Source organism: Myotis daubentonii, chromosome 1 (genome assembly GCF_963259705.1).
Source record: "Myotis daubentonii chromosome 1, mMyoDau2.1, whole genome shotgun sequence".
NCBI classification, from domain to species: Eukaryota; Metazoa; Chordata; class Mammalia; order Chiroptera; family Vespertilionidae; genus Myotis; species Myotis daubentonii.
In genome coordinates, this window is record NC_081840.1 from 145,977,493 (window position 1) to 146,004,999 (window position 27,507).

The 27,507-nt window shown below is 42.6% G+C and overlaps 1 protein-coding gene and 1 non-coding gene across 6 annotated transcripts in view; one reads left to right on the plus strand and one right to left on the minus strand.

The window, feature by feature from the left end:
* Window positions 1-27,507, plus strand: part of NPNT (nephronectin) — an 89,937-nt gene that overhangs the window by 58,352 nt on the left and 4,078 nt on the right. For all 5 annotated transcript variants that reach the window (XM_059661728.1, XM_059661690.1, XM_059661700.1 and 2 more), the window contains 3 exons: window positions 16,367-16,453; window positions 18,023-18,121; window positions 26,971-27,227. In XM_059661728.1, coding sequence (XP_059517711.1) covers window positions 16,367-16,453; window positions 18,023-18,121; window positions 26,971-27,227 — 443 coding nt within the window. The remainder of the gene's footprint in view (window positions 1-16,366; window positions 16,454-18,022; window positions 18,122-26,970; window positions 27,228-27,507) is intronic.
* LOC132223890 (U6 spliceosomal RNA) lies at window positions 20,736-20,839 on the minus strand. The gene has a single exon (XR_009450548.1). It is a non-coding gene; the product is annotated as a U6 spliceosomal RNA (small nuclear RNA).

Sequence of the window (27,507 nt, forward strand, 5' to 3'; positions counted from 1 at the left end):
TGTTTTTTTGTGCTAGTGAGCTGTATGAGTTCCCTGTATAGGTTGGATATTAACCCCTTAATAGATATATAGTTTGTACATTTTTTTCTCATTTCATGGTTGTCTTTTCATTGATAGGTTTTTCGTTATAGTGCAGAAGCTTTTCAGTTTGATGTAGTCCACTTGTTTATTTCTTATTTTGTTGCTCATGTGTTAGTTGTCATCTCCAAAAAATCATTACCAAGAACCATGTCTAGGAGCTTTTTTTTTTTTTACTTTTTCTTTATTGATTAGTCTAGCAGCTTTTTGCCTATGTTTTCTTCTGGGAGTTTTATGTTTTCAGGTCTTATGTCCAAGTGTTTAATCCATGTCAAGGTAATGAGTGGTGTAAGATAGGGGTCTAATCTCATACTTTTGCATGATTATCCAGTTTTCTACTTTACTCCATTGAGTATTCCTGGCTCCTTCATCAAATATTGCCCATCTATGTGTGGGTTTATTTCTGGACTCTCAATTCTGTTCCATTGGTCTATGAGTCTGTTTTTTGTCAGTATCATGCTATTTTGATTACTGTAGCTTTGCAGTATAGCTTGAAATAGGAAGTTGTGATGCCTACTGCTTTCTTTTTCTCTCAGGGTTGCTTTGGCTTTTTGGGGTCCTTTGTGTTAGCACATTTTAATAAGCTGTTTATGATGACATTTCAGCCATAGGCCATACATTGAATAAGTATAAAACTCATAAAAATAATCTGTATAAAGTATGTGTCATATACCCATACTATTAAATATTACAACTCTGAATAAAAGTCAGAGAGTTGGGCAAATAAGTGTGTAGAAATGGAAGGAATATCACAGTTATATAGTAGATTACAGCTCCTATCCAGTATGACAATTCTCCTAAAATATTCAGATTTACATGAAAACTCTCAGAGATGGGGAATTTACTGTATCACGTGCCATTTAACTTTCACTCTAACTGTCCATTCATTTAATCAGTAAACATTTTTTAAAATATTTTATTTTTAAAAAATATTTTTATTGATTTCAGAGAGGAAGAGAGATAACAACATCAACAATGAGAAAGAATCATTGATTGGCTGCCTCCTACATGCCCCACACTGGGGATTGAGCCCGCAACCTGGGCTTGTGCCCTTTACCGGAATCAAACCCAGGACCCTTCAGTCTGCAGGCCGACACTCTATCCATTGAGCCAAATGGCTAGGGCTAATCAGTAAACATTTTTTAGCGTGTTTCAGAATGCCAGGCCCTGTGTGATTCATTGGGCTTACAAAGATAAAACAGAAAAGGTTACAGACTGGTGGAAAAGAGTCTCCCAAAAGCTAACTGTGGTACTTGGTTAGTGAAAGAGATTTGTGTAGCACAATCTGGGAGTAGAGAGAAGGGGTACCAATCAGTATTTGGGCAGGGAGTGTTTTGGGTGGGGGAGCTTCTTGAGTTAAATAGCGTAAGAGGATGAGAAAAGGGAGGCATTATAGTTAGCGGGGACAGTACAGCAAAGGCACAAAGGTAGGAAGCAGCATAGGGTATGCAGTAAACCCCCAGTAAACTGGAGGGTTAAGTCAGGATTGATGAGAAAAACTGCACAGCTGTCCCTTTTATTTGCTGTAAGCTGGTGGTTAGATCTGGACTGGGCTAGATTAAAGACTCCCAGATTTTTAATGGGTGGCTGGGTAAAGTGTGGTGCCACCAGTGGAGATAAAGGCTATCACTAATGAAGCAAGTTTTGAAGGAGGAAGAGGTTCCTTTATTACCAAACCAAAATTTGCAGTTTACAGCCTTGTTCCCTGTATTTTCCTGTCATGCTTCACTTTGTTTATTCTTAGCTACCTTTGCATTCACTCCTCTCTCCTCTTCTACTTTTGACGTTACTAGTTTCTTCTTTTCCCACTCCCTGATGGGACTCAGCTTTGCTCCTTTTACATTGTGCACATTTGCAGTTTTTTACTAGGTGAAAAGAATACTGAATTTTGTGATTTTTTTAAAAGAGAAAAGTTGTTTGTTTGTTTTTACTTTTATGTGACTCTCAATCAAATGTTTTCTTCTAGGTCACTGTCCTTTTAAAATGAAATGGAGATTCTCCAATTCTGAAATACTTGTAATTGTGTACATTTTAAACAATAAATATGATTTTAGAGGGCTTAGATGGTAGATCTAATAACATATTTATATGTGCATAACTCTTATTTTTTGAAAAGCACATTTTCTGATCATTTTTATCCTCCCACCTTCTCTTTCTTTCTCCCTCCCCTTCTTTACTTTCCTTCTCCTTTCCCGTCTCTCTCTCCTCTCCCTCCTCCTTCTCTCTCTCATCTATCTCTTTTTCTTACTCTATTTTTTTTCTTTATCTCTTCGCAATCATGCAATGGAATGTTTATTCATGGATGCTTAAGTAACTGTAGTATTTATATTATTCTGCTGCTTAAGGTAGAGTTGTAAGAACTTGGCTATTTCATATAAAAAGATACTCTAACATAGATATCAACATCTTTCTGAGTCTTCTAATGTTTTTTCCTTTTTGAAGCTCTCTTTTTCTTCCCATTACTCTTCTCCATACTGACACACATAGGAATTAGGAATAACATTGAAGGTCGCCAGTAGTAATTAGCAGGATAAAATTGGGGAGCATGGAGTTCTGGTGATGTTTGAATGCACTCATTCTGAGAGAGTGTGTTTTTAGAGATAAGCCCTGCAAGAGAATGGCCTTGATCCTGGGCCAAGGCGGCTGCATACCACGGAGAGCAGTGGACACTCCTTCCGAAGATGAGCATCCCCTCTCACTTCATCCCCAGCTAGAGCTGCTGGTGAATGTTCGTGTGAATGAGGATATTTTGGACACTTAATTTGCTATCTTGTGATTGTAGCGTATTTTCTGATTGAGGGAAGCATTCAAGTGTTTGGTTCAGGACAAGTAACTGGTGTTTATTCACTGTGAAAACAGAAAGGAACCTTATCGCTACTTTAGTTCAACACCATTTCTTCGCTGAATATTTTCTTCACTTCTGGCATACTAATTTTCTTAAGCCATTACTCTCCACAGGTCTGAGAATAAAATCTGGCTGTCCTCATTTCATGAATTTTCAGGTGATATTAATTACAGCCACTGTTTTGAAGATTCCAAATAGCCTCAAACTTCAACAGTTATATTTTTCTTTACATTGAAAGATATGTTATTTAATGGCAGAAGTTATTAAACAATGTTTTTCTTTATAATGTGTGTGAAGATATTCTAAAAGGAAATAAGAAAAAAAATTATAACAAGAATACCCCTCTAGCCCAGACTTCTCCCAAAATTCTAGACTTGAAAAGCGTCTGCCTGTTTAACTTCTCCAGTTTAGATGAAACTAGATGCTCAGACCACTTGTTGAATTGTGCCTCAATTTCATCTCAAACACACTCCACCCACAGTCTTTCACACCCTACGATATGGCACCTTTATCTTACAGTTGCTACAGCTGAAGGACTTGGAGTCATAGTAAATGAGTCTCTTTATACCCACATCCAATCTACAAGGTAATCCTGTTAGCCCTACCTTTAAATTATATTGAAACTAGGGGCCCAGTGCACGAATTCATGCACCTTGAAAGGAACTGTGGGCCGCGAGGCTGAAGTGGGCACAGGGGCGGGTCTTGGCCCATCCTCCATGCCCCGCCCAGCCACTCCCACCACAGCCCCTGATCCCCTGTCTGCCGGCAGCCCCACTCCTGCTGCCACTGCTCCCATGTGCTGACGGCGCCGGCCCTGTTCACACCCGTTGACAGAGTGGAGTGATTGGGGCCAGCGCCAGCAGCGGGGCCAGTGCTGTCAGCAGGTGCAAGCAGTGACTGCTGTCCCAATCACCCCTGAGGAGCGGGGGGAGGTGGAGAAGCCCTCAGGGGCAATCGGTGCCAGCAACCTCCACTCACACCCACTGACAGTGCCGAGCGATCAGGACCAGTGCCAGGCACCAGCAGCGAGTGGGAGCAGCGGCTCTGGCACTGACTGTGGGTGTGAGCGGGGCCATCACCGGCAGCAGGTGCAAGAGGTGGCTGCTGGCCCTGATTGCCCCTCAGGAGCAGGAGGAGGTGGAGAAGCCCTGAGGGGCAATCAGGGCCAGCAGCCATCACTCACACCCGCTGATGGTGCCAAGCGATCGGGGCCAGGTGCTGGCAGTGGGTGTGAGCAGTGGCTCTGGCGCCAGCAGTGGGTGTGAGCAGGGCCAGTGCCAGCAACAGGTGCAAGTGCTGGATGGGACCATGGCACATGGGAGCAAAGAATTTTCTGTAACCACCAGAGGCTCACACCGGTGACAGACACCGGAGCTCCGCCGTGGTCTAGCGCCCCCACTCACCTGCTCCATCAGCCCGCCGCAGCTGATGCCCGCCATGTTCCACGCACACCCCCTGGTGGTCAGCACACGTCATAGAGACCAGTTGTTTGGTTGTTCTGCCATTTGGTCTATTTGCATATTAGGGTTTTATATGTATAGATTGTGGCCACTGCATGCCATCTCCAATGCTACCCCCCTGGCCCACACCATCACTCCCTTAGGGTCTGGGTCCAACCTCCTTTATCCAGATGAGTTGTGGCATACAACTTTTTTCAGATTTTAGAGAATAATCTGCATATGCTGTACATGATATAATGATGCACACTGATGTTTCTACAGTGAAACTCATGAATACTCATGATAACTGGCAACTAAAGACCTCGAGGTTAGGTGAAGTGTAGGTTAGTTTTGCCACCTAATGAACTACAGAAACAGCTTTTGGATTGCAGAATTATGGGGAGCAACTGCAGACCTGCATTGCAATCGTCTTCCAGTTTCTCCCTGCTTCCACCTTTGCCCCTCTGTGGTCTCTTCTCAACTCAGCAGCCAAAGTGAGCTTTTCAAAGTTAAATGAGATGTCACTGTTCACAGTTCTGAATTAGCACCACTTAGTTCAGAAAGAACTCAAGCCCTGCCAGTATCTTACAAAGTCCTAAACTATCTCATCTCTAATACTCTGGTTTCTCTTCAGATCGTATAAATCTTTCGCCTTTTACTAAACTATCTCATCTCCTAGCACTCTCTGCCTTCCTCACTCCCTGCTAGCCTCCTCACTGCCATTCCTCAAACTTCTCCAGTTGAGGACTCTGATTCCAGCTCTTCCCTCTTCCTGGAACTCTCTGCCCTCAGCTATCAGCTGGACCCATCTCTCTCCTCTTTATACAAATCTCAACCTAACAATGAGGCTACCCTGTCCCTCCCATTCAACATTGCAACCTCCCCAACCACCACCAGCACCAGTGATCTCTCTCTACTGTACTTATTTTAAGTCACCTTTTAAATATACTGTATTGTGTACTTATTTATAATGCCTATTTTGTCTTTCCTTACTAGAATATAAGCTTTTGAAAAAAAGGATCTTTTTCTGTTTTGTTCATTGATACATTTCCAGAACCTAGCATAATGTCTGCTACATAATTGGCACTTCAACACTATTTGTGGAACAAAGAGAACAATGAATAGATTGATCACTCATAACTTTTTAAACTAAAATAAATTATCATCATACAATCAAATTTTCCATACAAAACCTAGTTTAATGTAATACATTAATCTATATTTTAATAATTTTAAAAATGTATTCTTTTCTGATTGTTACTTATTTTTATACTATGGAGAGACGTTTTATTGTGCTTCCAGTATTTTTTTCCCTCCCCCCACCCCCCGCTCCCTTCCTACCTCCCTTTCCCCCTCCATCCCTTTCTTCTTTTTGAAGATTGGCATTCTATTCAGTGGATTTAAAAAAAAATAGATATTATTACCTTCATTTATTTATTCAATTTTATGTATTTTTTTCAATTTCAGTTTACATTCCACATTATTCTGTACTAGTTTCAGGTGTATGGCATAGTGGTTAGACAATCATGTACTTTACAGAGTGGTCCCCCTCACCCCCTCCAATATTTCAAGTACCCATCTGGCTCCATACATTGTTATTACGATAATATTGACTATAATCCCTATGCTATACTTTACATTTCTGTAACTATTATATAACTACCAATACAGATTCTTAATCCCTTCACCTTTTCACCCAAACCCCTCACCCCCCATCCCTCTGTCAGTCATGAAATTACATTTCTGTCTCAGTTTTCTTCAGTACTGTCAGGTACACAGTTGGTCACTCTCACCTGACCTCACACTCCATGTATTGAAGGAACACTCTTTGGGGCCCAAAGATACATAATGGTCAGATCTGACCCAGTACTGATTGCAAGGGGAACCTTTTTAAAACTGTTTAACCCCCAGATGTTTTCCCCTTAAACAGTCATACGGTGCCTCTGGTACACAGTAGGTGCTCAAAAATACTTGTTGAATGGAATTTTATATTGGATTCTATTTTTTAATCAAAGTAAATCCTTCATATGCTTGAACTAGCTACATTTAACTTGTTGATGTGATAATCACTCCTCAGATCATCAGAGTTATTTCAGCTTATGGTCTTTCTCTTATCCTGATAGAGTTTAATATAGACATTGAAAAGAAACAGTATCTAGAAGAGTCTAAATCTAACATACTTCTCAATTTTAAGCATGATGTTGAGTAAAAGTGCAAAGGCGTTGAAAGGGAATATGAAAATCAGGCTGAGGCATTTGAAGCTGAGGGTTTTAAACTACTGCCAGGCAATGAATACACTGAATCAGAAGATCTAGTTTTGATTCTCACCCCTATTATTTATGAATTAAGTGACTTTGGATAAGTTACTAAGCTTTCCATTTCAGTTTTCTCATCTGTAAAATTGAGTTAATATTCTTAGCTTTACATTCACATTGAGTGGTTTCAGGGATCAAACATGATACAAGTAAAGGTGTTAGTTATTAATTACTATGAAATATACTATATTACTGTATTTTATAGTAATAACTATGATGGGGAACATTTACATAATATGTGATTAAGGAAATAACCATTTATGTGTGATATGAAACATGAAGCATGTATTTTTTTTCTTTAGTTGTTAGAAAATTTTTATTTAGTTGATTTGGAGAAGTGCAGGGAAATAATTTTTATACTTTTCCTTCTTTGATTTTCAATCCGATGCACAAAACAAGGTAATTTTATTCTTTTGAATGGATAATAGAAGAAATCATGACTAAGCAAAGCAGAGTACGGAAGAAATGGGAAGGGGTATTGGTATTCCTCTAAGTCAGTGGTTCTCAACCTTCCTAATGCCACAACCCTTTAATACAGTTCCTCATGTTGTGGTGACCCCAACCATAAAATTATTTTCGTTGCTACTTCATAACTGTAATTTTGCTACTGTTATGAATCATAATGTACATATCTGATATGCAGGATGTATTCTCATTGTTACAAATTGAACATGATTAAAGCATAGTGATTAATCACAAAAACAATATGTAATTATATATGTGTTTTCCGATGGTCTTAGGCGACCCTGTGAAAGGGTCATTCGACCCCCAAAGGGGTCGCGACCCACAGGTTGAGAACCACTGCTCTAAGTTATAAGTGATATTCTTGTATTCTTGTTTTAAAAAATATTTATTGTTGGAAGTATTACAGATGCCCACCTTTCTCCCCCATTGACCCACTCCATGTATTTTTAAAATAATTCCAACTTGAGTGACCCTAGGTCTTTCAAATTACTGTGTAAATAGAATTATAATCAGATGCATTTGCAGAGCTCACCCTGTAGGCCTGACTGGGCAACTCTGCAGTTCCCAGATAACATGAGATTCTTGTTCTGTCATGTATGGGACAGACCAGCGCTTCTCCAAGTGTGTTTGATTGAACATTAGTTCTCGGGGATATTAAGCAAGTGTATGCTAAAGAAGTTCTGATGTCAAATAAATTTGAGAGATCCTAGGTTTAGTAAACTTAAATAGGCTTGTTAACTGTAGGACTTCTCAGTATGCTAAGGATCATTGTGATTGTCTCGGAGTGGCATGTCATGTGTATTATATAAATGTTGGGATTAGAGTTCACTGTCACCAACTTCAGGTCAGGCTGAGCTGAACTAAGAAGTGTAGAGACCACTCTCCACAAAACTTAAGAGTCCTCTCCCATGGTGAGCATTTGCACAGTTTCTGAGACCATTGGGTTGACTTGGCCTCTGGAAGAGCCTGCTGGAGGGGTGGAGTTGGGAGGACAGATAGGCAGATACAGAGCAAGAAAAGCCGATTTAATCTGTGGTATGCCTGTCTGGACACCAGAGGTATGTTGCAAGGGGCTGCTAAAAAGTTGCAAAGACAAAAATTTGGTATCAGAGCAGATACGATCTATCCCACAGCAAAGAAAAGAAGAAACACCTTAAAATATATTTTTATTGATTTCAGAGAAGGGAGAGAGAGGTGGAAACATCAATGATTGAGAGAGAATCATTGATCGGCTGCCTCCTGCACACTCCCTACTGGGGATCGAGCCCGAAACCCGGGCATGTGCCCTGAAAGGGAATCAAAACTGTGCCGTCCTGGTTCATAGGCCGACGCTCAACCACTAAGCAACACCAGCCGGGCAAGAAGAAACACTTTATGTAGAACCTGAAGTAAAGGAAGATAGGGGAAAATACATTTTAGTCTAGCAAGATAATGAAATAACATGTAGTGATGTTGTTTGAAAAATATTTAATGAGTTGGGAAAATACCCATGTTATAAAAATGTTAAGTGAAAAGAATACACAGAGCTGTATATACCGTTGACCCCCTTTGGGGTATAAAATGCATACCTACGTCTACCTGAATGAATATAAAAGTTTGGAAGAAAAGAGCCCAAAATGATAACCATGGACCTATCCAGTTTGTGATATTAGGGTGATTTTCACTATCTTTTTGTTATCCACATGCTGTGCTTTTTAATCACTTCATCCCACTGTCATTATTTACTGTACCTCAGAGCAATAATTCTTCGGCAGAGGGGCCAGTGGTACTCAAATCCTGTTCTCTCTAGCAGTGTGCTGTGTGTTTTTAAAAAGAACCCCAGTAGATTCTTAATTCTTAATCATGCTAAATTTATTTAGAACACAGTGTTTTTTAAAAATTCACGAAAGGTTTTATGAACTTCTGTTTTTAACCTTTCACATTTTTTTTTACGATTGAGTGACAGGTATGCCCAGTTTTAGCTAAGAAGCTCAGATTACTGCGAGGAATACAATATCACTTGGCCCAGGAAGCATTTTTTTTTTGATTGTTGGCACAGTAACTTAGGATGCTTATCTCAAATGTAGATTCCTAATCTCTCTAGTACATTTACTACATCAGACTGTGTAGGGAAGTACTGCTCAGTCTGCACTATGTGCCCAAGAAACATGGGATCCTGTGAAAATGAAAACCCACCCAGTGAGGCGGTAGTAGGACCTGAGATTCTGCATGTCTAGCAAGCTCACAGGTCATACTGCCGATCACACTTTGAACAGCAGGGCCCTGAGAGCCAAAATGGCAGCTCCAGGCCAGCAGAACCCTGTCCTCAATGGAGACAGAATCAGCCAGATGTGGGGCATTTAAAATGCAACAACCATGCCTGAAATGTAGCACGAGGCATCTGGCTCATGGAAAGTCCAGGAGAAAAGTGTTGCAGATGAAGATTATCCTATATAATAAAAGCCCAGCAACCAAATGGTGGAACGACCAGAACAACTGGTCAACCATCCGCTATGACATGCACTGACCAGCAGGGGGCAGACGCTCAACACAGGAGCTGCTCCCTGGTGGTCAGTGTGCTCCCACAGCGGGAGCAGCCGCTGGGCTGATCAGGATGAGCAGTGCTCCCACAGCGGGCCTATCCCCACAGGCCACACCCCCACCAGTGCACGAATCCTGTGAGCTGGGCCTCTAGTAGGATATAATGTAATACGGACCAGGTGCCCTTATGAGTGGCCACAGCACACAGCACACTCACTGTTGCTGTGATTCTAGATCAGGAGCATGTGCTGACATTCCAGGTGTCCTGCAGGAGGAAGAAGAGTGTTTCCTTTTTACCTGAGTGCTGCTTTGCTGCGAGCTGTGCACAGGTTCTTTCTCTCATTTCCCGTCAACAGATCTGAGTGTGTGGCTGCTGTGATCACATTGTTCTCAGTCATGGAAATATGGTCCCTTTCCTGATTCTCTGTGGTGATGAGTAAAAAGATTGTTTCTGCCGAGGGGTGAAGAGGTCTTCAAGCTAGTTTGGTTTCTAGTAAACAGCAAGGCCTACAGAGACCCCAGGAGATGCCTGACATCCCCTGAAGACGACGTTTCTGCTAGTGTTTTAGAGGAGTGAGTTGTCAATGTTTACAGGTCAGGATCTGGTGTTGTGAATTCTGAAAGCTTTCAAGATGTTTGATTTATATTTTAATTGGATCCTATGGTGGCTGGTGAAGAAAAAAAATAGTTTTCTTTGGAAAGTATAAATTGAGTCCTTGGTGAATGTGACCAAAGGCAGAAATCAGATTTTTTTTAATGAATTCATTTATATGGTAATGATAGCATTGCCTACTTAACTCAGAAAAATACAGCCCCATTTTGTGTTCTGGCCCTCGATGTTTATATTTTTCTGATGCTTTCTGTTATGGGTCATTACAATTTTAATGTTATTTTTGGCTAACCAGGTCCCTTTGAAACAAGTTGATTTGCAAGTGCAGGCTATTAGGTGAGCAGACAAAATGAAAATAGAAAGCTGAGACTTCATATGTTCTTTCTTGTGACCAAATAATTGGACTCTCCTGTTTTGTTTAGATGTGTTAGTACCTGGTTGAACAGTTGTAATGTTAGAGACAGCCTTGCCTCAACTGCTTTGCTGTGCAAATAGCCTTTTCAGAGACAAGGTCTACAAGGGAAATTTACATGATAGGTCTAACAAATATCAGAAATAAAAGCTCCCTTTCTTCCTTTAAAGTGATTATTTGGCTTGAGGGCATTGACACCTGTCCCCCACAGTCCATGGACTTCTGTGATCCCCCAGGTGATCATGCTGCCCCAGGTCCCAGCACATCAGTTGAGGTCCAGGTGTGTGGGGCTCAGTCCTGACAAAGCCTAACTTTTAAAGGTTCCTTTGGCTTAGAGAGAGAAAGGGAACAAAACCTGTGAAGTGCTTTCAATCTGAAAAGGTTGTATTACCATCCGTGTGGTCACACCTGCAGAGGAACCATCTTTCAGACATCCTGTTCCTTTTCTCCTGGGCAGTGTTGAAGTTGTTCTGAAACTTGATTAAAGGAGAAATAGGTGAGTCACAAAAACTGGGCTTATTATTGAGTAGCTGTGTCTGTGTCCCACCTTTCACCAGAGATTTAATTTTCCCAGCTCTGCTATGTACCTTTCCCCCAAAGGTGGCTTGTGAACTTCTTAGATTCTTCCTGTGGCATGAAAGATCTGGCAAACAAGAACTTATTTCTGTGGAGCCCAGCAACCCTCTCCTTTTTTCATTGTAATCAGGAGGCAGCAAAGAATTTTCTCTAAAGTGGTTAAGGAAATTTTAGAAACTTGTTCCCAATCCTTTTGTTTGCTTCTCACTGGTCATTTAAAACTGTAATGCAAATTGAGATGGGGGGAACGGGTGGGGGAGAGAGAGGCGAGGTGAGGCAGGAGAGGAGAAGGGAGAAGAAGAGGAGAGGGGTGAGGGGAGGAGAAGAGAGGGAAGGAGAGGGGAAGCGAGGAGGGGCTGCCCCATAAAATCCTTGTCATTCACCCCCACGCTGTAGTCTTTAAAACTCCCCAGGTTTTCTCACCAGAACGAGCCTTCAGAACATTAGAAAAGTTCTGTGTGCGCCATTCTCCTTCAATGAACTAAACCTCCAAGCGTAGAATTTAAGACATTGTTATCTTGAAACTTCTAGTTCAACAAATGCCAGAAGCAGCCTGGGTCATGTCAGGGGAGCCACCCAAGCACTAAACAGAATTTGCAAACCTACCTTTACTAACTATTGTTTACGCTTTGTTGTAGTTACCCTGTGGGAGAGGGCTGGCCATGGGAGGTGTGTGTGATAATATTTACACTTACTCCACTGTGCTTACTCTTAGTGCTTTTTGGGTAAAATATACAAAATGACTCTGGGAGACCTCATTTGTGAACTTGGGTTATATATGAAAATTATCATATTCATGGGGAAAATATGTTTAATAGAAAACACTAGGTCAGACTTTCTTTTTAAGAAGTTTCCTGCTAATTTGTGTGGCCCATCCTCACAGGCGCCAGGGCCTCCCAGGCATTAGGAAAGCATCCTGGGCCCCTAAACCCCATCCCATCAGGTCTTTATCCACCTGGCTCCTTCCTCCTGGGCCTGGACACCTCCTTTCTTTTAGTTCAAACAGAAGGTTGTAAGAAGCAATGGGCATGGGGTATTTTGTATAGGTGGAACATTGACCAATGGAAGGAAAATGTTGAGGGAACATTTTCAAGATGAATTCTTTAGTTAATGTTGGTCTTAACTGCTCTCTGACATCCTCTCCTCCTGTGCATTCCACATGCTACAGCCAGAATGGTGGACCTCATCTTGGCACTCCTGTGTTAAAGCCTTCCAGAGGCTCCCAGTTTCTACCAGAATATAGTCCAAAATCTTTACGGAGCTTTAAAAGGCCCTGCACAGTCTGCCTGCATCTCCAGCTTCATTCATGTGGTATCCTTCCCCTGTGAGCACTCCAGTTCTAATGAGCATTCGGTCCCACACCCCTTCATTCTTTAGGATGCCAGCTCACAGGAACTCATCCTTCATGCCAGGTAGAGGCATCACCTCTCAGAGGTGTTCACGCATCCGTCCTCCGCCTGCTATCCCCCTTTCTCCTCACCCCCATGCTCACATAGCTTCCTCTACCTCACTTTTAAAGCATTCATTTCCTGGGGAAATGGTTAGATGTGTCTTCACATCTGGACCGTAGATCCTCTGAAGGCAAAAGCATGCTCTTTGCTTCACAACAAGCTCTTAGCCCAGCACCGGGGACCCAGTGGATGCTCACTTCCTTGATTGATTGCATTAGCATGTGGATGGAATAGAGGGGGGAGGATGGACGAAAAGATGCTAGGAATGGTGTTGTTGGATTTCTCTTATCCTTTTCTACCTCTAAAATTATACCATTCTAGTTTTGAGAATGAATGGTTCAGCTGCAGAGAAGAGTTGATACTTGTTTATATATATTTCAGTTGACTGTTAGCCCAAATATGATGCAGGGAAGGATAATTAGGAAAATCATGTATTCGCATCTCTCCTGGTTATACTTTGTGCTTTGGGGCATGGCTAGTCATTTATTTTAATTATCATTTTTTGCAGTGATTACACTAGCTCTCAAAACCAAAGAATATGTTTAAATTACACAAATGCATTTCAATTTCATAGCCTCATATTCAACAACAGGTATGAAGACTCTATTCAGAGTCCCCTGAGCAGACAAAACACAAGTAACAGATATAATTGCCATGGGGTCAGGTCTGTGTGTGTGTTCTGGTAGACGTCTCCCTCCTTTCAATGTTTTAGGTAAGTTTTTTTCATAGTAGAAATTCATTTTATAAACAACCTTAAAAATTTAGAATTGCAAACCAACAAATGAGAAAATACCTTTTCTTTCCAATAATCAGACCACCACGATTAGCATATGGGTGTATTGTTTACCATTTTTTTTTCTAGTCCAAATTTTTGGTTTGTTCCCTCCTTTCTCTTGTACGTAGTTGAGATCCTACTGCTTGATTTTCCCCTCACTGCTTGTTTCCCTTAGTGTTTTCACATAAACGGTAAACTATACCAGGGAATGAAATGGGTGGTGTGCCTTCTCTTGGCACAGCAGTGGGACGCTGTTGGCAGTCCAGACTGCGGTGTGTGAGGAAGGAGAGTTGAATACTGTGGCAGAGTTACAGAGCAGAGCGCACGCCGTGGTAAGAACTCACAGCTGCCGGGCACTTCAGGTCTCCAAATTCCTTGGAACATTTCCCAGTGAATGAAAATAAAGGTGTGTATGATCAGCCGCTGCGGAATTGAATAGCTCTTGGAAACCCAGTGCTTAAGATACTAATGGAGCATCTGACACTGAGCAAGTTGTTGGATGACTAATTCTCTGGGTTGCTGTTTTCCAAATGTGTGATCTGGTCCTTTCCTTTCTCTTCTGCCACTTTCTCTGTCTCTCAGCATCCCCTAGCCACTGAGAACGCCTTGCTCCAACTGTTCTAGCGCTTTCTTTGTACTTGAGGCCTGAAATGCTCCCTCTTCTCCTACTCCAATACTTTGCTTGGAAGGTTCCATGTTCTTCCTCTCTCCGTGCAAAGGGTGCTTCCTCAGAGAGGACCTCCTTGATCCCCCTTCGTAAAGCAGTCCTCCTGCACCAGGAAACCTTGGAGTGGTCCTCCCCCGTCCACCTCGACTTCTTGCCACCTGACAGTCCTTCATCTGGAAAAAAGGGAGCTGACAAGCTAGCAGAATGTCCCTAAAATATGGTACCTTAAGACTGGAGCTATCCCAATCCAGAGATAACTTGTATAAGTTACAACAAGATTAAGGGAACAAAGACATGATGGTCCTAATAGAGTTTTTCTAACTTTCTCTGTCATGAGAAATGGAGTGTGATTGCCCACAATTTTGTAGTATTTCTAGTAGACAGTCTCCTTCTCAGAGCCTCAACAAGGAAAGGAAAGCTATAATTGGATGTCATTGCTGTCAGTCATCTGGGTGTGAAAGGGGGAGGGCATTTGCCTCACCCCAGAGCACCTGTGATCAGGTAATATCCCTAAGAGCTTGTCTGTGAACTAGCTTCCCTTCTTTATTCTTCGCGGGCTGCTTATATGTGAGTGTGTGAGGCGGAAGGTGAGGGGCTTTACTGTCTGGCTTTTGAAACAAACAGGGCAAAAAATCAAAGAAATAAGCTTTTAGGAAATTAGTGTAAATATGATGAGATTATTAATTTTTAAAATTCTTGCTAAAAATAATAGGAACATTGTCAAGAAAGAACCCTTTTGACTAACGTGTGTTCCTTGGTGTTCTACATCTTTTACTCCCTGCCTTATAAAAATAGAGCTAATTAATTTAAATTCTGCCAAAGAACAGGGAGTGTTCTCTGGTCTCCGGCCAAGAATTCCCTCCACCCCCACCCCCATTCCCACTCCCTTTCCCACCTGTCACTCTCCATGACATCATCGAGTGTTTTCCTTCCTGGCCCTTCTCAACACTGAGAATTGTGGTCTTCCTTGGTCTTCGAGTTTGTCTGCCTCTCTCATTCGAGGGCAGGCTCCATGAGGGCCAGGTCCTTGTTGAACTGGCCCACCCCTTTCTCCCTGTCTGCTTGGCCTCCCACAGTGCTTGGCATATGGGTGGTAATCAAATACACGTTAAAAGAACAAGCAACTGATGGCATAAATGAATCCATGTTTTTACAAGTGGATAATTAAGCTCTGACCCACTTGTTTCAGTGAGGAAAAGGGTTGACAGAGTGCATGGGTTTCTTGACAAGATCTTCACATTTGTTCAGTAAACACTGAGTGCCTGTCACCAGGTCAGACCCCGGAAATGCCGCATGAATAAGACATGACTGATGTCCTCCAGGACCTCAGAGACTAGCAGAGGGACAGACGTGTGTGTGTGTGTGTGTGTGTGTGTGTGTGTGTGTGTAAATAACTGCAAGTCTATGAAAAAATGGAATAGAGGTGTAAAAACAGGAGTCTGAACGACAGGGGGAGGGGGGCGGGAGGGGGAATTTAATTTGCCCGGGGCATGAAAGCTTTCACCCAGGCGGTGATATTTACACGGGCAATGATGGAAGATATTTACACGGGCAATGAAGGAAGAAGAAAGTTTGGCGGGTTAATTAGCAGGAAGAGCCTCCCAAGCTCTCGACAGAGTCAGAGACTGAAAATGAATGGCATGTTTGGGCACTGTGGGGTCAGGTCGGGGGGAGAGGGAGCTGTGAATGCTGCACCAAGGCCTTTGGATTTGATCTTAAAGGAGCCAGGGCCCCTGCCTGAGCAAGGCCAGCCCTGGTAAGAAATCCAGATGAGCCTGCACCAGTGTGCGGAGCTCGTGGAGGGGAGTGGGTGCTGTGGTTAGAAAACCAAACCACTCACCCCAGTGGCAGGCATTTCCATCAAAACATCTTCAACCTGGTGTTCACAGTGTATCTTCTATAGAGGCACAATTTTGAATTTCATGGAGATGATTATGTTACTCGAAATCGGTAGCTCTTTTAAAATGTATCTTCCAGATGAAAACCTTTTAATGTGTTTCCATGTTGAAATTTAAAAACTTGTGAAAACCAGTTTTTATTTGTACACAGATAAATGTTACCATATACATCACTGCAGAAGAAACTTCCTGGATGTTCACGTGAAGTGTAATGAAAAGTTTTGGGATCTTCCAAATGAGTGGGTGCCCAGGTCTTTGTCCCCTGCCCCTGTGAAAGGCACTGCCCTTTTCTCAAAACCTCTCTCTCTCTTACAGTTCCACGGCATCCTTCAAATGATTTGTTTGAAATATTTGAAATTGAAAGAGGAGTCAGTGCAGATGATGAAGCAAAGGATGATCCAGGTAGATGCTTATTTTATTTAAAATTGAATTTATTGGGCTGACATTAGTTAATAAAATTATATGGGTTTCAGGTGTACAATTCTACAAATGATCATCTGTATATTGTATGGTATATTTACCACCCCAAGACACTTATATTCTTACTACAGTTATAATGACATTTTATTGTTTTCCTCCATTTCATGAAAATAATTTTTAAATCACAGATTGTTAGGTTACACCTAGGAAAATTATAGATCTTCTTTTTTTCAACTTGGTTTCCTCTGCTGTTTTATCAGTTGGGCACAAGTAATTGAGTCATTATCTTTTTGTTGTTGTTGTTAATCCTCACCCTAGAATATTTTTCCATTGATTTTTTTAAAGAGAGTCTAAGGGAGGGGGAGAGACAGGCAGAGAGACACATTGATTGGTTGCGTCCCACACACGCCCTGACCAGGATCAGGGATTGAGCCTGCAACCAAGGTACATGCTCTTGATTGGAATCAAATCCAGGATCCTTCAGTCTTTGGGCCAATGTTTTATCCACTGAGCCAGATTATCTAGGACAAATCATCATTATATTTTAAAAAATTTACATATATATATATGTGTGTGTGTGTGAGTATATATATAAAAGCAGCATTTAATATAAATTACTAGAGGCCTGGGGCATGAAATTTGTGTGAGGAGTCCCTCAGCCCGGCCTGCATCCTCTCCAATCTGAGACCCCTCGGGGAATGTCCGCCTGCCTCTCACAATCCAGGACCGCTGGCTCCTAACTGCTTGCCTGCCTGCCTGATCACCCCTAACTGCTCCCCTACTGGCCTGATTGCCCCTAACCGCCTCTGCCTTGCCCCGCACCCAGGACCCAGGATTCCCTCCTCTGGCTGGTTGCAGGCACCCAGGACCCAGGCTTCCCTCCCTCTGGCTGGCCGCAGGCACCCAGGACCTGGGCCAGCTTCTCCCAGGCCGGCCGCAGCTGCAGGGCACTGTGGGCGGGCGGCTTCACCCGGGCCACAGCTGCAGGAGCCTGGGACCGCGGGGCGGGTGGCTTGTCCCTCTCCTGGGCCGCAGGCATAGGTGCAGCCGCTGGCGTCCAGGACTGCTGGCATGTGGTTTGTCCCTCTCCCTGGCCACAGGCACAGGTGCAGCTGCTGGCACCTGAGAGCGCGGGGTGGGCAGCTTGTCCCTCTCCCAGGCTGCAGCCTGGCTGGTCCCCATTCCTCTCTCCCCAGTGTTGAGGGTCTGAGCAGTTATGGCGTGAGGGTGTGACAACGTGAGGGTGTGACGACCATTCGCATATTAGCTCTTTATTATATAGGATAGGATGAGGAGGAACTCATATTTTTAAGTGATGATGTAAAAGGTCGTCATTGGCAACACTTGTGTGCTGTGTTTTTGCCGTTGAGCACACAGGCACAATTGTGCTGAGAAGGGATTCGTGTGATTCCCTTTTGATCTCCCGGAGAGAAGTTCTGGTGGTTAGTGAAGTGTGGATAGGAGAGAACACTTGTACTGATAACCTTGTTAACAAGTGCGTTTCTGTTGTTCATTTGTGGTTTACTCGCCTTTCTGGTCATTTCCTTGCAGGTGTGCTGATACATAGCTGCAATTTTGACCATGGACTTTGCGGATGGATCAGGGAGAAAGACAGTGACTTGCACTGGGAACCAGTGAGGGATCCAGCAGGTAAGCCCAGTTTAACTCTCAGACCCATGTCAGGTTGATCCCCTTGGAAGGCCCAGTTCTGCTAGTCAAGTGCACTGTAACATCTCTAAGAGGGTAAAGAGAGATCTTGTCCAGCATTCATAGTCCATTTGTTAGCTGTCAACTAGAATTATATTATGGGAAGGCGAGTAGCTCACTCACTAAAAGGCTTGGTGAATAAAACACGTGGGCTTATTCTAACTTATAATTTTCAATTTACTTGTCGTGCCCCATTCCCAAGCATAAAAGAAGTACATCAGCCATGGTAGTAGTTCTTGGTTGTTTTCTCAATCGTGCAGTTTTTCACTTTTTTAAGATTTGAGACAGAGTTGAAGGAGCCTGAAATTTCTGTGAAGTTGTGAATACCTCTCTGAAAAAAATGCCAATCTAACTTTGATGCTGGAGAAATTAGTCATAATGACCATTATTTATTCCACTAAAGAATATTCTTATAGTAAGGTGGATTTAGACATAGTTCCTTGGAAAATTAACAGGCTTTTAAATTGCACACTTCCTACTAAAGTTTTAGTACTTGCAAGATGTTTTGTTGTCTTGTTCCAGGAAGCAAAGCTACATATTGTTGTTTTTTCCCCTCCCCTCAGTAATTGAATCTTTTATGGATGATGTCAACTTAATGAAAGGATGAGAAGTTTGACTTCTTTTTATATTTCTGCTTCTAGATTTAGAAATGAAAGGGACAATATGTGAAGAAAAAGTATATCGTTAACTAAAAAGGATGTTGTTAATTAAAAGCCTAGTTGTTAAATACCATTCCAAGTATTATATAGAAGAACAGAAAACACACAAAAGTTAACTCGAGAGAGGATATGCTCTGTTAAACCAGTTATTCTCAAACTTCAGCATTGGTACAAATTAGCTGAGGGCCTTGTGAAAATGTAGATTTTGATGCCTTTCTAGCAAGTTCCTTGGGGATACCTCTGGCGCTAATCCTTGATGCACATCGCAAGTAGGAAGGTATTAAAATGTTAGTCTAAAATATTTCATTAAATCCCCTAAGATTAAAATACTAGACAAATATTGAACAATGAGAATTTGAGGTAAGCTTTTAAAAATATGAATATTCTATAAATTCAAATGGGTTTTTTAGATTTCTTTTAGCTATTATTTTCACGACGTGCCTGCATACACACAAAGCAGTCCCTCTCTCCTGTTAGCTCTCTCATTCATTGAAGATTAACTCTGAGCAGGACAATATTATTATACATTTTTAATGTTATTTTTTAATTACAGTTGCCAAATATTATTTTACATTAGTTTCAGGCTATAGCGCCATGGTAGACAGTTACACAATTTACAAAGTGATCACCCTGATCATTCAAGTATTCACCTGGCACCATACATACTAATAGTTATTATTATATCACTGACTATATTCCCTGTCCTGTACTTTACATCCCTATGACTATTAGGACAACATTAGTATTATTAATGTCACATATATCTGTGAATTAGAAAGAAACCAACATTTAATTATTACCTACTACAGTCTTGAGTCATTCATCATTTCATTAATTTTATTTAATATCTTTTTATCCACCCTGTGAAGCAGGTTAAATATTGTTTTTATTCCACAAAGGAAATACTGAGGCCCAGAGTGTACATAAATTCCCTAAGTCCACGGAGCAAAACAACGGACTTCACATCCAGACCTCTCTGAGCTGCCCACACAGCCTCCGAGGCAGTCCAGTGTCCGGAACAGCCAGGACTGTTCTGGGGTCTTCACTCCCTCACAGACTGGCCTCCGTCTCCTATGGTAGCGCACATGGTCCATGAGCAAATCTCAGGCCTGTGGATTCAACTGACCGCTGACCTGAAGTAGTTTGCTACCAAAGAAAGGATTGTTAGCAGCCATGCATGTTCATGGTCATAATGAATAAGCTTTTCAAGTAAAGTACACTGGAGAGAGTAGTTTGTTAGTATGCTAAATAAACTCAAAGGAATTCATTACACATCTACGTAGTCTATGTTGTTAGTAAAATTATTGATTTTTAGAATTTCAATACCATATTATAAAGCCAATTTAGTACTTTTAAATATTTTTTTTATTATTCATCTCATAGGTAGATGTTTAGACTTGTGACCCAAATTCCACTTGCCCTCTGATAGAAAAATGAGAAGAGGATTGGAAATTAAAATGGCAGGCAAAAAAAAGTTGGAAATGGTGATTTGGCTGTGATAGCACAGAACCAATGGAAAGGCAGCGGTGGCTGCCAGTGTGCCTGGATGGCGCCCGGGGAAGTGTGTGTGACCTTCTGGGGCTGCTCCAGGGTTTTACCAGTGACCGGGATGAACTGGCTGATGAATGTGGCTGTTGAAGGCAGGCTTCCCAAACTGGATGGCGCGAAGCCAGAGGAGAACGTGTGGAGCTGTGCTGACACGCCAGCTCCACAACATTAGATCCGCGGGTCTCATTGAAGAGGGTGAAATCTAATGAGGATGAGGACAAGGTAGGGCTCGTGGTCAAAAACCTACCGTGGGAGGGGAAGAAGAGCCTTAGCAGTAAGTGTGCACGACTTTAGAATTTTAGTGGATAATGAAACCAATGAGTGAACCCTGTGTGGATTTTTTTTTTCTTTTTAATATGGAACACTTCACAAATTTGCATGTCATCCTTGTGCAGGGGCCATGCTAATCTCTATATCGTTCCAACTTTAGTAGATGTGCTGCCAAAGCGAGCACTGAACCCTGTGTTACTGCCAAAATGTTGGATCATTTCCCAAGAAATATGGTCTTTTTTTTTTTTTTCCCAGAATAGAATATCCATTTTGGTGGGTTCTTTCTTGTCTGAGAAAAATAGAGATAAGTGTCAGTCATTCAGAAAGACCTGGGTGGAGAGGGGTCCCAAAGCCTGTGCAAGAGCAGGGGAAGGGACCAGAGTGTTTAGCCTGAAGAAGAAACAGTGGGCTGCCTTTGTACTTGACTGACAACGTCTATCACCATTGCTCTGTCACCACAAAGGGATGGGCGTCAGATCAGTAGGTGACAACTATAGAGAGATGAACTTTGGCTCACTCTCTACAGAACTTCCCCACAGTCAGGGCTGTTTAAAAAGAGCTCAGGCTGTTCAAAGTAAGGAGCTCTCTGTCGGTGGTAACATGTGGCAAGATGTTTTGAGCACTGGATAAGCATTGGGTTAGAAAACGTCTTCCGCCAGCTCTGAGAGCCTCTGACTGAGAATGGAACGCCCAGGCAATCCACAGGAGAGCGGTGAGCAGCAGGGCTCCAGCTTGGAAGATGGGCAGGAGACCCAAGGAGGGCAGAGGGTTGGACGAGGGTTAGGAGTGCATGGCCTGGATCAAGGTGGCATTGCAGATGGGCTTTTTAGACTGTGGTGGGGAATTCTAACCAAATACTGATGGAGAAATACTAAATAAGCTTCTTAGGAAGAATGCCTGTTTTTCTTCTAGGAAGTTTAGGTGAGGTTGTATGTATATAAATATAAGCGATTTGATGAATTATATCTGTGAATTCTCTAATTACCAAGCTAGCTGTTTCTAAATTGTTTCTACCTAAATTATACCATTTGAAAAGGAAGATATGTTTGGATTTCCACAGTTAGGACTGGTTTTAATATGCATTTCTTATCCAAGATCCAGAAATGCAAATATTCTTTTATGCTAATATCTCCAAGAAAAGAAAATTCTCAAATAAATTTACAACTTTGAGAAACAGCTGTAAAATGATTGCATTTGCTAGCTGGCCTCCCTTGAGCTCATTGGATTGTGTTTATCACATTCAATCTTAAAGTTAATTGTGAGATAGTGAAATTAATACATTCCTCTAAAGCAGTGGCTCCCAACCTTTTCTTGGCCATGCCCCACCAAAACATCTCTAAAATCCTGATTACCACCCCTCCCCCTGTGACACATAATTCTTATTACTGTATTCAAAAAGTGAACTCCTATTCACATGGAGGAAGCCTAAAAGACCATTAACTTGGTCTAAACAAGCTTCCAAAGAACATGGCATCCATTAAAGAGAAAAATAAAAGAATGAAAGAATAGTTAAAGTACTGAGGAAGAAATCACTAAGAAATTGTTTAAAAAAATGATATGAAGTGATATGAAAAAATAGCAAATAAAGTTTCAAAACATATGATAGAGAACTGAAATGCATAAATATGTCACAATATATATTTACTAGAGGCCCGGTGCACGGATTCGTGCACCAGTGGAGTCCCTTGGCCTGGACTGCACCCTCTCACCATCCATGACCCCTTGGGGGATGTCGGAGAGCCAGTTTTGGCCTGATCCCAGCAAGCCAGGCCGAGGGACCCCACTGGGCCTCTAGTATGCATATAAGATCTTTGGTTAATCTCTTCCCGCCCTCCCCCTTCCCCTCTCCCCTCTGAGATTCATCAGTCTGTTCCATGTTTCCATGCCTGTGGTTTTTGCTCCTGTATTGAGCATCTGCTTCCTGGTGGTCAATGTACATCATAGCTACCAGCTGGCCAGTCGCTTAGGCTTTTATATATATAGACACACTGTATATGAGGCCCCTAGAACCATAAGCAATGCAAAAAATTCACTGTTAATAACTCATTCTTGAATTGCCTCCCCCCTTAAAAATCAAATTGCCCCCTGTGGGGCATGTGCCCCGCATTGGGAACCACTGCTCTAAGGAATGGAAAGTTGTGCTGTCAACAGATGTGGTGATTCACAGCAGGCATATAGCGGTGGCCCTGAAGACACACCCTTCTCCATAGATGTCAAGGCTGCACCTGAGGCCCTTTTCCTGGAACTCTGATCACTGGGGATCATGGGTTAAAGATGGCTGATTCAGTGCCCTGTCTGCTACTGCTAGCTGCAAGGAATTCACTTAAACACATAACAAGCATGCCAGCATGTACATACAAGTATGTCTGGTGCAGCATTAAAAAGCATTATTTTGAAAAATTGTAAACGGAAAAATAAATCCACAGTGAAGATACAAGCTGCCTTTCAGCCCTGGCTCTCAGTTACCCTCCCAGATACAACCAGTTTCTTGGTTATCTTTCCAGAGATATAGTTGTCCATACAACCACAAAGCACCCTCTTACGTACCTTGCTTTTGTCACTTAAGGATATTACGCTGAGAGTTGACATGAAGAACAAGGACTTGAAAGAGGAATGTCATTTGTACTTGGATCGAGCTTCAAATACAGAATGTCTGGGCTGAAACCCAGCACCCACAGCTTACTAGCTTTGACCTTGAGCACGTTACTTAACCGGGGATAATCGATAGCATCTATTCAACATATTTAAAGCAGTGCCTGTCCCCGAGTTACCATTAAAATAGCCTTAGCCATTGTTGTTGAAGATTGTCCTATATCAGAACATACAGAACACCCTCATTCTTATTAATGACAGTTACTCCATTATTCCTTAGATGTTCCCTTGTGTTTAACCACTGAGGAACATTTCCATTGTTTCCAGTCTTTCGGTTTTTCAACAAGACTGCAGTGAAAACCTTACACACATATCATTTCAGACGTGTCTGAATACGTCTTACCCTAGAAGTGGAATGCCAATCAAAAGGAACTTGCATCTTGAATTTTGATAGATTTTACTGAGTTGCCCTTCATACGGGTTATAGCAATTTATACTCCTCCAAATAATATTTAAGGACCGCCCCAACACTGATCTTATTAAACTACTTTTTAAAATCTTTACCAAGCTTATTGGTAGAAAGTCATCTCGTTTTAATGTTATTTTATTGTGAAAAGCTGACATTTTAAAAGTCCTTTTTTCTGAGATGCTTTTTATTTTTCTTTTGTGTTCTTTTTATTGTTGATTTTTGAGCTCTTTATGTGAAAAGGAAACTTAGTCCTATTTCATGTGTTGCAAATTTTTGTTTTATTTTATTTTTTTTTGCTTGTCTTACTACTTTATGGTATTATCTTAAGTGTGAAAATCTGGAAACAACTTAAATGTTCTTCAGTAAAAAACTGGCTAAATTATTAATGACAAACTGCTATGAAAAATGTATTTGTCATAAAAAAATGGCTGATGTATTTATGAAAAAACATAAGTTATTACACTGCAAAAATGTTCTGAGCAGCTCCATGGAGGGAGAGCAACAGTAGCCTCTTTGCTCATATTTTACACGTTAGGGTTTTAATTGCCTCTAAAAAGATTATTTGACTCTTATTAGGCTGCCTTGGTTTGTTAGGTTGTCTTATTCACAGGCAGCGTCTGGCAGTCATGTTAGTATACATTCCACAGAGACTCAAGATAATCCTTGTTTTCTTAAAACTTGCAGGTTTAACTGTAATAACCTTATATCTTAGTCTTAAGGAAAATACCTGTGACAATTCAAAAGCTGACTTATGGGGAGACATTTAAAATCCATCTAAATATTTTGGCCTAAAATGCCATTTGGATTAATGGGGGCAGCGGGGGTGGACTGAGGATAAGAAATTGTGTTTGTTGTTGGTCAGTCAAGTATATGACTCAAGGACCTATTTCTTTGCAGGTTTTTTTTCTTCTGTCTTCTTAGAACATCATTTATTCAACAGATGGCATTACACTCCTACCATGTGCTAGGGATGCCCTGGGGTGGCTTGGGGCAACTGTGGGTTCTGACATCTCCTGGGGGAGAGAAGCAGGCACACCAGTGATCCAACCTGAGGGCAGCACGTGCCGGATACAGAGGTCAGACAGTTCTGAACTCAAACCTTCACTCTGCCACTCACTGGGTGACACCTTGGGTGACCTCACCTCAAAGCCCTAACTCTGCATCTGTAAAGCCAGCCTTCAGGGTTCATGAGATGCCCCAGGAGCACTCAGCACAGCCTGGTACAGAATTACGGGCCCAGACATCACCTGCTGGTCCTGCCACTGCTCAGAACGCATGTGGGAGAGGAGAAGTCACTTGACAAATAAAAGGACAACCCAGCCGAAACCGGTTTGGCTCAGTGGATAGAGCGTCGGCCTGCGGACTGAAAGGTCCCAGGTTCAAATCCGGTCAAGGGCATGTACCTGGGTTGCGGGCACATCCCCAGTAGGAGATGTGCAGGAGGCAGCTGATCAATGTTTCTCTCTCATTGATGTTTCTTACTCTCTAGCTCTCTCCCTTCCTCTCTGTAAAAAATCAATAAGATATATTTTAAAAAAAAGACACCCCAAACCTTAGCATCCCTGATACAAATTAAGCATAAAAATAAGTGGTTGTCTTTTCATTGAAAAATAAGTGGGGTTTCTACCAAAATACATACATGTGTTCAGCATTCACACCGCAGTTTCCTGTGGATAAATCAGTGCTGAAACACTGTGTTTTCAGTTGGCTCCAATTCAACAGCCTGAGAGGAATGTCATTTGTACTTGGATGGAGCTTCAAATACTACTTGTAACTTTCTCTTGAGAAGCAGCTCTCCCCCGACTCACTGCTGCTCAAACTTTCCCCCCAATAGCAATTCCTCTAACAATGGGGAGGCACGCTCTGTGGCCCCAGGGAGCTGAGGACAAAGTGTCCGCCCAAAGTGACAGTTTTTATTAACACTTTGTGTTCATGTAGATGTAATAAAAAATATTTATTATATATTTGTTACTATGTAACACATTGAAAACTGCTTATCTTTAAATAAAGCTGATGTTCCAGGAAGTGGAGGGTTTCCAGAACACCTCTGCATCTTCCTGAGGTGAGCGGCACTCCAGTGTGAGAAGCATACCAAGCTCTGGCTTTTTGTTGTTGTTTAGTTTTGTCTTAAATATGTTTTTACTAGAGGCCCAGTACACAAAATTTATGCATGGGGGGAGGAGTCCCTCAGCCCAGCCTGTGCCCCCTTGCAGTTAGGGAGCCCTAGGGGGATGTCCAATTGATGGCTTAGGCCTGCTCCATCCAGGGAGCGGGCCTCAGCCATCAGTCGGACATCCTTAGCACAGCCGTGGAGGTGGGAAAAGCTCCTGCCACCACTGCTGCATTCACCAGCCATGAGCCCGGCTTCTGGCTGAGCAGTGCTCCCCCTGTGGGAGCGCACTGATTACCAGGGGGCAGCTCCTACGTTGAGCATCTGCCCCATGGTGGTCAGTGCATGTCATAGCGGCCGGTTGTTCTGCTGTTCGGTCAATTTGCATACTAGCCTTTTATTATATGGGATTGAATTTAGAGAGGAAGGGAGAGGGAGAGAAGAAATATCAGTGAGAGAGAGAAACATTGGTCCACTGCCTCCTGCACAGCCCCCCTGGGGGGGGATCAAGCCTGCATCCCCAGGCATGTGCCCTGACTGGGAATCAAACAGGCGACCTCTTGGTGCACAGGATAACGCTCAACCCACGAAGCCACACCAGCCAGGGCAAGCTCTGGCATTGTTGAAGGGTTTTCTCTCTAGAGTTAATAAATAAATAAAAATAGGGAGGAGAGATAATAAACAGATTTAATGCCCTTTAAACCACATCTGCTCTACTGCCCGGAGGTTAATTACCCACATAGAAAAATTCTCCCTGGCAACTTAGCGTCAGCCACCTAATCAGCCAGCCGGCTTGACAACATCATCATAACCTGGGGAGGACCAGGAGGTGGTGAAAGTGTGTGGTTTGTGCATGCCTGTGTGTGTCTGATCCTATTCCACTGGAAGTAGTCACAGTGTTAGGATTACTTATTCCTGTGTGTCCTTGGCAGAACTTGTCCTCTCCGTGAGCACAATGGGCGAGTGTTTTCTGTAAACACAAAACCATGGGATCTGAGACAGGCATAGAAATAAGCCATGGTTTTCTCCTGCAGTAACATGGGGCTCTTTGCCAATGACTTTGAGGTTGATGAGGACTGCCCATACTGTTTGTGCTGGAAAGGAATGTCACAGGTACACACACGGCCCTGCTTTCCCATTGCAGGTGGACAGTACCTGGCCGTCTCCGCAGCCAAGGGCCCCGGGGGGAAGGCCGCTCGCCTGGTGCTGCCCCTGGGCCACCTCATGCAGTCAGGGGACCTGTGCCTGTCGTTCAGGCACAGGGTCACTGGGCTGCACTCCGGCGCGCTCCAGGTGTTTGTGAGGAAACAGGGGGCCCACGGAGCAGCCCTGTGGGGAAGAAATGGCGGCCATGGCTGGAGGCAAACACAGATCAGCCTGCGAGGGGCTGGCATCAAGAGCGTAAGTAGAACCGCAACGGACGTGGACCTGGGAGGTTTTCCTCTCATAGGAGAAGCCTGGGGTCCGAATTGCTCTACTTAGTAACTCGGGCTCAGACAGAGTTTCGTGTGTTTTTCTGGGCATGACAACTCCATTCCTTGCCTCTTTCTTTAATCCCTTTTTGCTTCTTATTACATTCTTCATTATAACCTCTGACGACCACCACTCTCCCCACCCTAGGGTAGATCCCCTACTTTTATTGAAAAAAAAAATGAATAATTAAAGTAAAAATGTTAATCAG